This window comes from Hibiscus syriacus, unplaced genomic scaffold (assembly GCF_006381635.1).
Source record: "Hibiscus syriacus cultivar Baekdansim isolate YM2019G1 unplaced genomic scaffold, ASM638163v2 tig00111783_pilon, whole genome shotgun sequence".
Classification (NCBI taxonomy): Eukaryota; Viridiplantae; Streptophyta; class Magnoliopsida; order Malvales; family Malvaceae; genus Hibiscus; species Hibiscus syriacus.
In genome coordinates, this window is record NW_024063178.1 from 4,245,949 (window position 1) to 4,261,765 (window position 15,817).

At 35.0% G+C, this 15,817-nt stretch overlaps 1 protein-coding gene across 1 annotated transcript; it reads right to left on the reverse strand.

The window, feature by feature from the left end:
• Positions 1-221: 221 nt before the first annotated feature.
• On the reverse strand, positions 222-5,279 carry LOC120170715 (dnaJ protein ERDJ7-like). The gene is made up of 8 exons (XM_039178610.1): positions 5,185-5,279; positions 2,279-2,345; positions 2,074-2,168; positions 1,887-1,953; positions 1,699-1,779; positions 1,185-1,273; positions 846-963; positions 222-625 (listed from the first exon to the last, which is right to left on the reverse strand). Exons 1-8 carry the CDS (start codon positions 5,277-5,279, stop codon positions 335-337), a joined length of 903 nt encoding a protein of 300 aa, XP_039034541.1. The 3' UTR covers positions 222-334.
• Between the last annotated feature and the right edge of the window lie 10,538 nt (positions 5,280-15,817).

Here is a 15,817-nt window from a genome sequence, read left to right on the forward strand (position 1 = left end):
AAAAAATGTTTCGAACAACCCCCTTTTTCGATCATCAACAATTGTTTTTTAAAAATCTTTCGAGTTTTCACAAAAACAAATGCAAATAATCACTCCAACAAACACATACAACCGACAAATCGAACGAGGTAAAGTATTTCACCTTTTTATTTAGCTTCGAAATCGATACAAAAGCTTCGATTTTTTCAAGTATTTCATTACAACTTGTAGTACGTATTTCGTGAATAATTTCTTGTGTATTTGTGTAGTATTCATGACCCCCTGAATGGGTTCGATTACATGTTTATTTATACCCTAGGATTTGCTATTTTAAGCCTCAGTTGTAGAGTCCTAATCAAAATAAAACTTGCTGTTTGCATGCTTGTTGGTTGGAGTCCCATACACGCACGATGGTTGTTTGTTGCTGAGAAGAACGGGGGAGAGGCATGCAGTTCTGCTTGCGGCGCTGGGCTGAGAAATTGGGGCTAGGGTTGGAAAACTCTAGCTTGCATCGGGTTGCAGACAGTTCGGGCTGCTCCAGGTTGGCTTCGGGTTGAGGACTTGGATCTGGGCTGCGTGTTGGGTTGGTCCACTGTTGGTCTTGGGTCACTGGATTTGGGTTGTTTTTTATTTGCATGTAATGGGCCTGCAAGTGTAATAAAATAATAAATAAATATACATGTATATATATACGTTAAATAAACATATATATATATATATTATAAATATGTGATATGAGAATGGGACGAAATTATGTGTCTACAAAGATCAAACACTCATCTATAACCAACATATTTGGGATTCACTAAATTACTAATCTTAACCTGAAATTGCAGCTATTTTAGCTTCATAACTGGTATTCTGACCTTGCCAATAGTGTAGGGGAGAAGAATGAAACGCACACCAATTAATTCCCAGATGAATGGCTTTTCAGCTCCCTTAATGTCCAGCTCAAGCTCTTTGCTGAGATCTTCCTCTTTTTTCCTACAGTTAAAATACGGGTAATTTCTATTGAAAAAGAAAACAAGGTGATTAACGGGTGGCATATGCACATTGCTCAAACTGTGTTTATGTAAACAAAACCACATTGCTCCATGTGTGGTTAATGTAAACAAAAACACACTCCTCTGTGAGTCTAATGTAAACAAACCAAAATATTGGAGTATAATTTGATGGTCTAAAACTGAAAAGTAAATGCAGCATACTTGTCCATTTGTCTGTTACTCTTCTTCATATTTGTTGTCCCTCCACTGCGTTCAAGTTCCAATGCCCGCAGACTGTTTTTGTCTACAGCCTGAATCCAGAAAAGGGAAAGCAGTAGTAACAATTAAAGGGTCAAACGAAGAGAAATGAAAGCACTTCTATGTGACATACACTGGAAACAGTTATGCTACAAAATTCTCCTGTGATGCCTTTTTATTATCATAACAAGCAGTAAGCTATTTGAACTTTATTTAATGCATTTGGGAAATGCTAGAGATGGGAGGGTAGAGTTGAATCTTTGTTGCTGACTCTCTACTCTTGGGGTAACAAGCAGTAAGGTAAGCTTGAGTTGGTAGCATATCTTCTCGAAGATATGACAATGTCATTGCAAAATACTAAGTCACATTGCAAAAAGTTCGGACTTCTAAGTGATATATCTACCAATATCAAGCATGTCCGCCAAACATTGACATTCAGAAAGTAGCAATATTTAGATAATACTTGATGGTAACTCACCTGATTATATCTGGTCAACCGATTGAAATATTGAAAAACTGAAAGAATCAGTAGAACACCAACCAGGACCGCAAGTGTATCCTAGAAAACACGTATATAGGACAGAAAGAAACAAGTAAATCCAAAACCTTCATCCGAACCAGGAAAAAAATACTTAATAACTGCAGATATAATAAAATAATCCTCACCGTTCTGTGACCATAATATGCTCGGTAGGATCGAGCAGCATTGTAAAACACCAAAATGAAACAGAAATTTGATGATTAATCTTACAGAGTAAGATCAACTGCAGTGAAATCAAATGATCCATGATAGTAACAAGAGTGATAAAGCCAAAGAAAAAACACAGTTCTCATATCACAGAGCATAATATACTTCCAAAATGCCTTAAACAAAAACTTAAAATTCATCTCCTCTTGATGTGCTATTGCATAATCATACTGCTCCCTTGTAGCTTCATCTTTCAATATCTGCAACCCAAAAAAACCACATTATAGGGAGAGACACGTATCAGAAATTCATAATTCACTGTTACGCAGATAAAGAATCAGCAAATTGAAAGAGAAGGGATTGTAGTTACCTCATACGAATTGCCAATTTTCACAAACAACTTTCTAGATTTCGGATCTGGATTCTTATCCGGATGACTAAAAAGGAAAACAATAGAAATTATAGTTAAAGATACAATTAAAACAATAAAGAGATCGAAGCATTTTTTTCTATAGAAAGAAAAACACACAATTTCAAGGAGAGCTTGTGATAAGATTTCTTGATCTCCGAGGCATTAGCAGTTTGAGAAACCCCTATAAAACACTAAAGTGAAGTTAAAATTAAGAGGAAGAAGAAAAACTGAAAGGGCAGTGAAGTTTGTGACGGAGCGGACCCTAGGAGATCGTAGCAGTCGTCTTCGTCGCAGTAAATAGCGGGCGTCGGTGAGATGTAGAGGGATACAACGAGCGTCAATACGACTGCGCACCACCGTATACTTGCCGGTGGCGCTATCATTTTCCCCTTTCTCTGTTTTCCTTGGAAATGCCTTCGTATGTTTCTGCGGTTAGACTAGATTAAAACAGATTGCCTTCCTGTAATCACATGCATACATAACCCCTTTGGTCTCTCTGTTCAAAAGTCAACCGGTTGACTGATTTAAATTTTTGGCCCATTTACTGTATTACGAGTAGGGTGTGCATTATCGGATATCGAATATTATCTGATTTGAATTTTCGGATATTCGAAAATTTTGTATACCTAAAATTATATCTGTATCCGATTTGAAATAATCGGATATCCGAAATTTCAGATCAGATATCTGAATATCCAGATCCAGATTCGATTATTTTTTTGCAAAAAAATAAAAAAAAATCAACATAATAAAAGCATTAATCAAATAAGAAACACTTAATAGCTCTTATGATTTCACAAAGATATGGTGAAACTAGAGGATGATTTCCCATTTTCACTATATTTTCATTGTTTATTTCTTCATTCTTTCCCCATTTTTTGTTGGATGATAGATCATCATGCTTGATTTGATATCTATGGAGATTTATCAAGGCTTTTTAATGATAGCGGTGGAGCTATGGGCCACTTGGGTTGATCACTCGTAGTGATAGCGATAAACGTAGTGGTAGTTGACACTTGAGTATGGCATAATCATTTTCCCCCTGTATTTGCCCTTGTGTTGTACAGGCGGAGAGATGCTCGAGAGTTCAAAGGTGGAGTCAAGTGTCCTCTCATGGATGGACCTGAGCTTTGTGGTGGGGGTTGTTCATTGTGGTGTTGTTCAGCAGAGGACTTTGCTCATTTGGAATTTTGAATTAACATGACATGAGAGAAGACCTTCCCCTCCCCGGTGCTGCCCCAAATTTTCAAATTATTGGCTTTTGAAGTCAAAAAGTTTCCGTCATCCTTGTTCTGTGGATTTTCGTTCAAGGTGGAATTGGATTAGTGAAGCGAACTTCTTGGGGCTTTGTTGACTAATAGCTTTAGCTGTCTGGCAGAACAAGTTTGCAATACTAATGTATAATATATCCCAAACAGCTATGGGCTAATAATATAGCCCAATTTTTTTTCGGGTTTTCAGATAATTCGAAATTAGATTTTGATCGATTTGTATATCTGAAAATCCAAAAAAAAAAATCGGATACGCGATTCGAACTATCCGAAAATTAAAAAACGGATCGGTCGAATCGGGTTTTTTTGCACATCCTACTTACGAGTACGCACAATGGATTTCGATCTGATTAATTTTATGGAGTTTAAATTTTTATTAAAACCTTAAATTTGTATTGGATTTTTAAAGGATGAAATCGAGTTAAATCAGTCATAAGTTTAGGTTGAAATTTTTATACCGAGCGATCTGATTTGAGAAAATAACATAATTACCTCTCTTTTTATTTAGGTTATTAGTTTAACTAATAAAAATGAGAATTATATTTATGTCGGTCGCATCAAATCGGATATAAAATTTACCCTAAACAATAAGTCAGGTGTAGGATTGTAAATGATCGAGTCGAGCTTGAGTATTACCAAATTGGACTCGACTAAAAAAATTTAAAGTTAAGTTCGACTCGAATTAAAAGCTCTCTAGCTTAAAATTGTTGAACTCAACTCAAATTCGAAATAAAAAAAATTAAAACTAAACTCGAGCTAGAAAAAATTTTGCTAAAATATTTGATTCGATCCTACATTAAATGTAGTCGAGGATGTATACATAAAATTTTGGTTTTTTACCCAATACTCCAAGCAGGTCAATTATTTAGGGTATTGGGTCTTCCCAACTTTTATTTTAAAAAATACGACATTTACTATAGTCCGCTAGGGACTCGTCACGTCGAGGTGACGAGTTTCCTCAAATATTATTTTTAAATGGTCTTTGAGAAGTGGGCTCCATGTGGGCTATTATTTTATTATTATTAATATGATTCGTCACCTCAAAATAACGACTCCATTTAAAAATTATTATTTTTAATTAAAAAATAAATTTATAAATTTTAAAAAGAATTAGATGGAATTAGTCACCTCGATGTAATGAGGTGACGAATTCCTTCAAATTAAAAAAAACTATCCGTTTTGTAGCCATTGATCAACGGGCAAATAGGCAATGGTCGACAACAGTCACTTGAAACTCGTCACCTCTAGATGACAAGTTCGGTTGGAAATTTGAAAAAAAAAAATAGTTGTTTATAGCCGTTGGAGGCAAGACTATAAAATATGGGTTTGGGGTTTTGATTTTCACTAAACCTCGAATCTAAAAAAATTACAAAATATCATACGTTCTGTCAAAAATCTCAAAAAATGGTAACCCGAGAATATATGTTGCGCCTGGATAAAGTCCATATTTCGTCGATCCAACGCGGGCCAAAAGATTAATGGAATATTCGTAAGCGCGGGGTGACATATAAAGATCCGCATCATCGGATGACAATATATCTAAAACAATCTGGTCTATTTACGGCCATATTTGTACGTGGCTTCAAGTTGTACCTGATGTTGATTGAGGCTTTGATCGAACGTTGGCGGCCGAAGACGTACACATTCAATTTCCCGAGTGGTGAAGCGATGATTACTTTGGAAGACATCGCTTACCAATTCGGTGTTCTTGTGAATGGAGCCCCCATGGTGAGTCAGAATATTTACGACCCTGTGATGTTGGTTTACCAAGTTTTGGGAAAATTGCCACCATCCGATGCCATAAAGGGCTATCAGGTACTGATAATGTGGTTGGAGTCTAAATTACAAGTGATTGCTGACTCTTCTGAGGAGGAGGTTATTTTCACGTCCCGAGCATATCTTCTCTAATTGATCAGAGGGGTACTATTATCGGGTAAATCTGGTAATTTGGGGCACACTCAATATCTGCGATATTTGGAAGACTTTGTTGTGTGCCATAATACTAGTTAAGGCTCAGTGACTTTGGCCTTTCTTTATCGGGAACTTTGTTGTCTTTATCGGGAACTCCGTAATTGTCTAGCCATGTTGAAAAGTCGATGTAGCAAGCTGTCTAATACTGTTGTAGTCGTGAGATTGGTATCAATTCTCGTTTTTTGACGCCAATTACAACAACCCCGATCAAGTTTCTACTGGCTGCAAGGAAATTGTTTAACTTCATTTATTTAACCATTTTTTAATTTCATAAATTTAATTATTTTTTTATTTGTTTATAATATTTTTTTATTTTTAAATATTTTAGATGGCATCATAAAATCACCGAGAGGAAGCTGGCGGTGCCACTGCATGAGATATACAGAAGAGGATCGATATACGTTATGATATACGATATTTTTATTGTTTTTATTTTATTTTTTTAACTTTATAAATAATAACTTTGATATTTAATATTTGCAGTTTTCTTGGCTTTGTTGACGAGGAGATCAATCAATTATTACCGGCGTGATTTTTTGAGGGGTCCAACTTATGGTGTGTTGTGACGCCGTTATTGCATTATGTGATTGTTGAGTGGCACGCAGCTGATAAAGTGATACGACCGTTTGTGTCGCATCAGCCGATTCTTACGCACATGGGTGATATGGGCACGCTCCATATAATCGATACGCATGGGAAACATACCGATAATTGTGGTGAGGCACGCTTACTACATCAACCTATGGAATCAACGTGAACTATCAGTCCCCCGCGTTATGACATTACACCGCTGGACCTAGATTTTGACTATTCTCCCTATCTTCGAAATTATGAAGCAAATGGGAAACCATATATGATGACACTAGAAGAGAGGGGAGAATGGGAACATCATCAGGCTACATGCGTCAAGTCTAAGTCTAAGTTCAAGAAGAAAGCATTGTCATCGTCTTCTTTCACTTCAGCATCTGCCGCTGAAGAGTACTATTATGCATCTCAAGCTAGTTTCATTTTTTATCCTCCATATCATACTTCAATCGAGACTCAACTGGATTGGGTTGGAGGTTCATGGGATGCACCGTAAAACACTCATGGTGCTTCGACAGAACATGCAGTTTACGGGTGAATGGGACCATATCCTATATGATCAACAAAGTAGCAGCCACATCGAATCAATTACATCGATGATGGCGTTAAGTTCCATGCGCCCATCATCTTAATTCAAAGGTGGATCCCAAAGTGTGTTAAGTACACCTCCTCGGCAAGATGAAGACGACAACGACAATCAAGGCCTACGACCCGGTGTACTCGCGCCATTATCATTCGAAAACTCTTTGGCATCTTCAAGAACTTAGAAAATATAGATAAATTTTATAAGTACTTTTTCTGTAAACAATTTATTTTTTACAATTATTTATTTACTTTGTATTTTTAAAATATGAATAAATTTATTTTCTTTTAATTTTATTTTTTAAATTTTACCCAGTCGAACTCGTCACCTTGAGGTGACTAGTTCCAAGTAGCCGTTGCTGACCTTTGCCCGTCTATACGTTGACCAGTGACTACAAAATGACTAATTTTCTTCTATGAATTTGAAGGAACTCGTCACCAGATGACAAGTTTCATCTATTTTTTTTAAATTTTATAAATTTAGGTTTTAAAAAATAATTTTTAAATGGAGGTGACGAGTCATATTAATGAAAATAAAATAATGATCCACATGAGCCTAATGAACTATAGCAAATGCTGTATTTTTTAAAATAAAAGATGGGAAAAAACAATACCCTAAATAATTTACCCGCTTGAGTTATTGGGCCAAAAAAAACCCCTAAAATTTTGGATTAAGAAATGCTTGATTTATGGTTTAAACCCAAAGTTTGGGGTAAAATTGGGTCAGGGCGTAGGTCTTATTCATTGGGTAAATTTGAATCTGACGTAAAAGGGGATTAAATTGTGATTAAAGCATGCTCAAATTCCCTATATTATTTGTAAATTCAGATTTTAATTTCTATCTTTATAGCTTTTAAAAAATAAGTTCAATTGTTAACATAGTTAAAATTATTATTTTAAATTTATTGATGTGACATGTTGAAATAAATTAAACATGGACTTTGAAGCCATGTAACCAAAAAAATGATGCTATGAAATAAATTTAACGGTAGAAGTTTAATAATGTTAACGATTGGAATTTAATTTTTGAATCCAAAAAAGTAGAGGGACTATAATATTAAACATAAAATTAGAGAGATTGAATTCTAAACGTATAATTGAATACATTTTAACTTCAAATTATAAATACATGTACACCTACTCAATGACAATTTGAACACGACGTTTAGAAAATAACATCAATAAAATTTAAACGACTATTTTTTAAAACACAATATATAATTATTCTTGTAAAAAATACATATGTGATTATAATTTATTTTTAGTGTACTCCATATCAGTATTGAGCTAGCGTTTAACACATATTTAGACCACTTAAAAATGTCATTTCCCTCTAATATTTTTGCAACCTTTACAAATTAGTTCAATTTCTCAATATAAACATTTCTTCATTAGAACACTATATACTTAATATAACACTTCGTCTAATCCAACATTATTAATTAAATTAATAATTAATTCCATATTCGATATTAATAATCAGATATTAAAAATATTTGGAGCGTTGCAAAAATATTATATTTGAATATTACATACTAAGAATGAAGTAAAGGCCAAAGCCACAAGCTCTTGGATTTTGCCGACTTGCAATGACAATCATGGTAATGCTCACGGAAAATAGCACTGATGAAATAGTCATTGGGGTTTTGAGCTTTTTGGATGTCTTATTGTTCATGTCAATCACAATAACAGTTTCTTGTCTAGAGATATTTTCTTCTTATCCCCCAAAAAAAAATATGAAATCTCATATTTCTAAAGGAGAACAATATTGTCACTCCAAGAAATTACATAGAATAAATGTTTTTTTATTGAATTGCATTTTTTTAAACGAAAACAATCTACTTTAAATTAAGTCGAAACTTATGCAACAATAGGAATGAATCTAGGGACAATTAAAGAGTGTGCTCGCACTCTTAAAAATTTATAACTTCATAGTTTAGGTATTTTTCTTATATTTTTTTTATTAAAGATTCAATTTTATATACCTACATGTCTACTATAACTTTTAAAGTTCACAATCATTTGACATAAAATATTGTATTCATCCTAATACAACAGTAAAAAGCTGAAGGATCTCAAGTAAAAAACTAATGTTTGTAATTTAATTTTATTATACTCTAGCTCTAATTAACGGTTCAATAAATGAGATTAAAATACTTGTTTTCATCATGTGGATTTAATCTAAATTTCAATACGTGGTGGTGACAACAAGATTTACTAATTATAACCCCAACTACAAGGAGACAGATCCATGTCATAAGCACATAAAGGAACCGAAGACCCCAGCAATGGCACATGACCCGTTAAGCAGGTCGGCATGGGGAGGAAAGAGGTCTACCCCGTCAATGGCCATATTGCCAGCGTGCCCATATTATTAAGGGTAAATTACGTATTTAGTATCTAAACAATCAGTTTTGTTCTGTTTTAATATCTGAACATTTAGTTTTGGTATATTTTAGCACTTAAACTTTCATTTTTTTCAAAATCATACATTAAGTTTAGTTTTTATTTCATTTAAGTACATTGCCGTTAAAAACTTAACGCGTTTAGTATATAAACTATCAGTTTTGGTATGTTTTAGTACCTAAACTTTTATTTTTTTTTCAAAACTTAATGTTAAATTTTGAACAGAGTACTAAAATGAAACAAAAACTAAAATTTTTAACGGCGAAATGAAACAAAAATTAAATTTTAGAAGTTTAGGTATTAAAATAAATTAAAACTGATAATTTTAGGTACTAACCGCATAATTTACCCAATTATTAAAATGGAATGCGTCATCGAATCATTTGTGGGGAGGGGGGGACTCTTAATAATTGAGTGGGAATACAAGATTTGGTCCATCGACATATGTAAAATAGTGGCGGAGGGGAGCAACAGGGGCACTTAACAACGACATGACCTGCAAGGCCCATCCCACAATGCAAACATTGAACCTAATTCACTCCTAGCGACCACAACAACCTTGCCCACGATCTTCAAAAGTCCTGAGAAATACTAATCATTTCGATCCGATATTTTTAAGAGTAAAATACATCGTACTGACGAATTTTAAGCACAGTATCGTTTATATCATTGTCCTTTTATTCTCTCTAATTATATCATTAAATTTTAAATTTTGACTTCAATGATATTATTGTATCATTAAATTTGAACGACAAGATGTTGTGGAAATTTTTTTATCACGGCGTCGACATAGATAAAATGACCTCATCTTGGTGCGGCTATTGATACTCCAAACGAAAGCGTTCAAAATACTGAACTTAGTGTTATTAATTCCGCTACTAAACTTTAAAATAATTCACTTTTTGACACTATTTTTTTCGACCGTCATTGGCATCCAGTAGTCGTCTGTCATCGATCGTCATTCGTGGAAATGTCGATATCAAAATAGTTATATTTCACCTACTCAAAATCGATGAAAATCAATATAAAGGTTTAACGTACTAATACTTTGATCTCCTCCAATGATTATTCGATGAGATTAATTTTGAGGTTTATTGTTCCTGAAAAATCGATTCTAAAAGAAGAAAGCCTCCAAAACCCAAATAATATTAGATTTAGAATTTAATTTCATTAATTTTAGTTGTTTTTCGTGGAAAATCAATTCTAAAAGAAAAAGATGAGTAGAATGTGACAATTTAAATATCTATCTTATTACGAAATGCGACCAGTGATTTGTTCCCAGCCATGACTGAAATAGTACAATAGTAAAATGTGTGTTGTTTAAAGTTTAGTGATAAAGTCGATATACTTTTAAAATTTAATATCTAAAATGATATTATTTTAGATATTAATAAATATACTAGAACCATATCATTTTATTTGTGTCATCACATCATTTGAATTTTAACATATCACGGTATAATTAAAATTAAAACTAAAAATTAATAGTATAATGAATAATTTAAATTTTATCGTTCTTATTTATCAACATATGCTTTTAGGGGTCGCAGTCTTGATTTGATTTTAATTTGGCGGCAAAACCAAGTTTGATAATGGAAACTTTAATTGCTCCATTATATTAATCAAAAAGTGGTATGACATCACCCAATTTCTGTCTTTCTTTTTTCTTCCAATCAAGAAATTTCCTTAATACGACAATCCAGAAGCAAAATCTGTGCCTTTACCGTATTGTAAAATTTCATGCGATATTAGTGTGTTTGAGTAGGGCGGTAAAAGAAAAATAGAGTTAGTTAGATTGAAAATTTGGTTAATACCAATCTTTTTAAAATTGGACTGGACATTAAACCGGTAAATGTATTGGTTCATTAGTTCAACCGAGTTGAATCGGTTTATATAAAATAATATTTTTTTAAAATTTTACATAATATTAAAAGTAATAATAATATATATATAACACTTTTTTTAAGTTCACAATATTAAAAGGTATAAAAATATCACAAGTCATAACATATATAATTTAAATACCATAAAATCAAGTGAAACAAATCATAACAAACGACGTCGTTTGGTTTAATTTTTAAAAAAAAAAAACAGAACCGGTGAACCGGCTGGTTCACACCGGTTTTGCCGGTTCTTGACCGGTTCGTTGCAAAACTGGTTTTATAAGATGACCGGACTGAATAGGCAACTGGTTCCCGGTTCAACCGGTCGAACCGACAACACTGATTAATACTTGAATTTTCATTTGATTTATTTTTTTAATAATTCGAAACAAATTATTTAATATTTAATTCAAAAAGTTCGTGAGTAATTTGAAAAAAATATATTAAAAATTATAGTTTTTTAAATTAAATTATTAATAATATTAACATTTATATGATGTTGCCTTTTTCTAAATGACGTTTTGTATAGCTTTGATTCAAACATATACAAAATACCGTGATAAACACTATGATCCTTGTTAAAAAAACCTCGTTAAAAGTTAGTTTCAAAGTTTGGCAACCAACTTTGAAAAATGTTTTTCAAAGTTTGGTAAATGTTTCTTTGAAAAATATTTTTCAAAGTTTGGTAAAATTTGGTAGATGTTTGTTCAAAATAGGAATGAGTAAATTCACTTTAGTCATTGCACTTTAGGGTATTTTAAAAGATTAGTCCCTAAGTTTTAACTATAAATACCCTAGCTCATTTAGCTTCAAAATCATCCCAAAATCCCAAATCATTTCTTTCTCCCAATACTAGAGAACTTTCTTGTGAGTAGTGAGTGTTTTGTAAACACTTGTAAATTTTCTCTCTTAGTAAAAGATCTGCAGCAGTCCGGAGACGTAAGCAAAATTGGCTGAACTCCGTTATCAATTTCGGGTATTATTTTTCCGCTTTTATTTCGCATTCTCACTAATCTGGTTATAGGGAAATTACTCGTTACTCGGTTTATTTCCCAACAACTGGTAATCAGAGCTTTTGGTTGTGAATTTTGTCAATTTTTTGCGAGGTTACTATTTATTACTATTCACATGAATAGTGAATTTCGTGAATAGTAAAAAATTTGTCGGCGATACGAGTTTGTCGACGGAGGTGTTATAATACACGGTGGTTCGGACAAATTGTCAGAAACGATCCAAAGAAGCTAGATTCGAGTGGGAGCGATGTCTGTAGACGAAGGGAAGGTGAAAATTGAAAAGTTCGATGGTGCGTACTTTGGCTTTTGGAAGATGCAAATTGAAGATTTTCTGTACCAGAAAAATCTATATCAACCCCTCTTAGGAAAGCAACCAGAGGGCATGAAGAATAAAGACTGAGCTCTTCTCAATAGACAAGCCCTCAGAGTTATCCGACTGACGTTATCTCGCAATGTTGCTTTCAACATAGCAAAGGAAAAGACCACGGCGGGTCTTATGGCGGCTCTCTCCAATATGTATGAGAAGCCATCGGCCTCAAACAAAGTTCATTTGATGAGGCGATTATTCAATTTGCGAATGACGGAAGGGGCATCAGTGGCTCAACACCTAAATGAACTCAACACAATCACAACCCAGTTGAGTTTCGTGGAAATTGAATTCGATGATGAAGTTCGAGCTTTAATTCTCTTATCATCTCTACCAGACAGTTTGAATGCTACTGTTACAGCAGTCAGTAACTCGTCGGGAAACAACAAATTAAAATTCGACAATGTTTGGGATCTGGTATTGAGTGAAGAAATTCGACGGAGAGAAGCGGGTGAAGCATCAACCTCCTCAGCCTTGCACACGGAATCCAGAGGGAGAACTTCAGAAAGAAATTCAAATCGTGGCAGAGCGAAATCCATAAGGGGCAAATCAAGAACAGGAAAGAAATATTTTACCTGTTATAACTGCGACAAGAAGGGTCACTTTAAAAAAGATTGTCGAGCACCGAAGAAAAATATCGGTGCACAGGAATCTGCCAACGTGACAGAGGAGACAGGTGATGCCATGATTCTAAGCATCAACAATCTGATTGAATCATGGATCTTGGATTCAGGAGCATCTTTCCACTCCACCTCATGCCAAGAAATCATGGAGAACTATGGCAGTGGTGATTTTGGGAAGGTTCATTTAGCTGATGATGAAACCTTGAAGTACGTCGGAAAAAGAGACATCCGACTAAAGTTGCCAAACCAGACCACTTAGAAGCTGACAAGAGTGAGACATATTCATAGCCTCAAAAGAAATTTGATTTCTGTAGGACAACTTGATGGAGAAGGTTATAGTATAACTTTTTTAGGCTGTGAATGAAGATTACCAAAGGAGCACTCGTCATTGCTCATGGTAAGAAGACTGGTACTCTCTATGTAACCTCAAATTTAGAGAATATCATTGTTGCAACAGATGCTGATGGAAAATCAAACCTATGACACCAAAGGCTTGGTCATATTAGCGAGAAAGGGATGAAGACACTTTTGTCAAAAGGGAAGATGCCGGATCTAAAGAATGTAGATGTGGGACTATGCGAGGATTGCATCTTTGGCAAACAAAAGAAAGTCAGCTTTGCAAAGATTGGTAAGACACCCAAGGCTGAAAAGTTAGAGTTGGTTCATACTGATGTATGATGACCATCTCCAGCTCCATCTCTTGCAGGCTCATTATATTATGTCACATTCATCGATGATTCAACAAGGAAGGTGTGGGTTTATTTTCTGAAGAAGAAATCAGAAGTCTTTGATACCTTCAGAAAATGGAAGGCCATGGTGGAAAATGAGACTGGTCTGAAAGTCAAAAGGTTGAGGCCTGACAATGGAGGAGAGTACAAAAATTGTAGATTCAGAGATTTCTGCGCAAACAATGGGATCAAGATGGAGACAACAGTTCCCATGACACCGCAACAGAATGGCGTAGCAGAGCGCATGAACAGAACTCTGAATAAACATGCCAGAAGCATGAGGATACATACCGGATTACCCAAATTTCTATGGGCTGAAGCTATCAACACTGCAGCTTACCTAATCAACCATGAGCCCTCAGTTCCTTTGGATGACAGAATACCAGAGGAAGTTTGGAGCAAGCAAGAAATAAACCTTTCACACTTAAGAGTGTTTGGTTGTATTTCTTATGTACACATAGATTCTGCTGAAAGAAGTAAACTTGATGCCAAGTCCAACAAATGTGTCTTTTTTGGTTATGGTGGTGATGAGTTCGGTTACCGATTTTGGGACTATGAAAATCGGAAGATCATCAGAAGCAAAGATGTTATTTTTAATGAGAATGTGATGTACAAAGACAGGGCAACCATAGAATCAAGTAGCTCCAATACCGAAGCTGAAACAAAGGAATTTGCTGAGTTTGAGGAGATTTCTGGAAATGATGTTCAGATCACTCCTGAAGCAGTTCAAGAAGAACCAGTCACACCAGAACTGAGACGCTCCTCCAGAATTCCTAAACCAACCCAACGGTATTCTCCTTCTTTGCACTACTTGTTGCTGACTGGCAATGGTGAACCAGAGTGCTATGATGAAGCAATGCAAGTGGAGGATTCAGTCAAGTGGGAGTCTTCTATGAAAGATGAGATGGACTCGCTTATGTCAAATCAGACATGGGAATTAGCTGAATTACCACCAGGCAAGAAAGCGCTCCATAACAAGTGGATTTACAGGATTAAAGAAGAGCACGATGGGAGCAAATGCTATAAAGCAAGATTGGTTGTCAAAGGCTTTCAGCAAAAAGAATGTATTGACTACAATGAAATTTTCTCTCCAGTCGTGAAGTTGTCTACAATCAGACTGGTGTTGAAAATTGTAACTGCAGAGAATCTACATCTTGAGCAGTTAGATGTGAATACAGCTTTTCTTCATGGTGATTTGGAGGAAGAAATATATTTGAGGCAGCCAGAAGGCTTCATAGAGGCAGGCAAGAAAAACCTGGTATGCAGGTTGAAGAAGAGCTTGTATGGTTTAAAACAAGCTCCTAGACAGTGGTACAAGAAGTTTGATAGCTTCATTGGTAGCAGTGGTTTTAGTAGATGCCAAGCAGATCATTGTTGCTACATCAAGAGGTTCGATAATAGCTTCATTATTTTATTGTTGTACGTTGATGACATGCTCGTTGCATGCTCAGATATGCAAGAGATTATAAACTTGAAGAAAAAATTGTCGAAGCAGTTTGCTATAAAGGATCTGGGCGCTGCAAAGCAGATTCTTGGGACGAGGATTAAGAGAGACACAAAGTCGGAGACTTTGATGTTATCACAGGCTGAGTACATCAACAAAGTACTCTCCAGGTTCAACATACAAGATGCTAAATCGGTGAGTAAACCTTTAGGTGTTCATTTTAGACTCTCCAAAGAACAGTCACCAAAGACGGAGGAAGAACGTGCACACATGGTGAAGGTGCCGTATGCCTCTGTAATTGGAAGTCTGATGTATGCCATGGTTTGTACCAGACCAGATATTGCTCATGTAGTGGGAGTTGTTAGCAGGTACATGAATAATCCAGGCAAGGTACACTAGGAAGCAGTCAAATGGATCCTCAGTTTGTGGGGTACCACAAACAAAGCACTTTGTTTCAAAGGTGGAGATACGATACTGACAGGCTATGTAGATGCTGACTTAGCCGGAAATTTTGACATCAGAAGAAACACTACAAGGTATGTCTATACTCTAGGAGGAACTGCAGTGAGTTGGGTTTCTCAACTACAGAAGATAGTTGCTCTATCCACAACTGAAGCAGAATAT

Bases quoted from the DNA above. Each gene is read 5' to 3' on its own strand.
- LOC120170715 (XM_039178610.1), bottom strand. From the start codon at position 5,279: ATGTCTTCCAAAGTAATCATCGCTTCACCACTCGGGAAATTGAATGTG. The intron at 1,954-2,073 runs GTATATTATGCT...TTAATCATCAAA, and splicing joins TTGTTTAAGGCATTTTGGAA to TTTCTGTTTCATTTTGGTGT. The intron at 626-845 runs GTCAGAATACCA...TTACACTTGCAG, and splicing joins TCCCCTACACTATTGGCAAG to GCCCATTACATGCAAATAAA.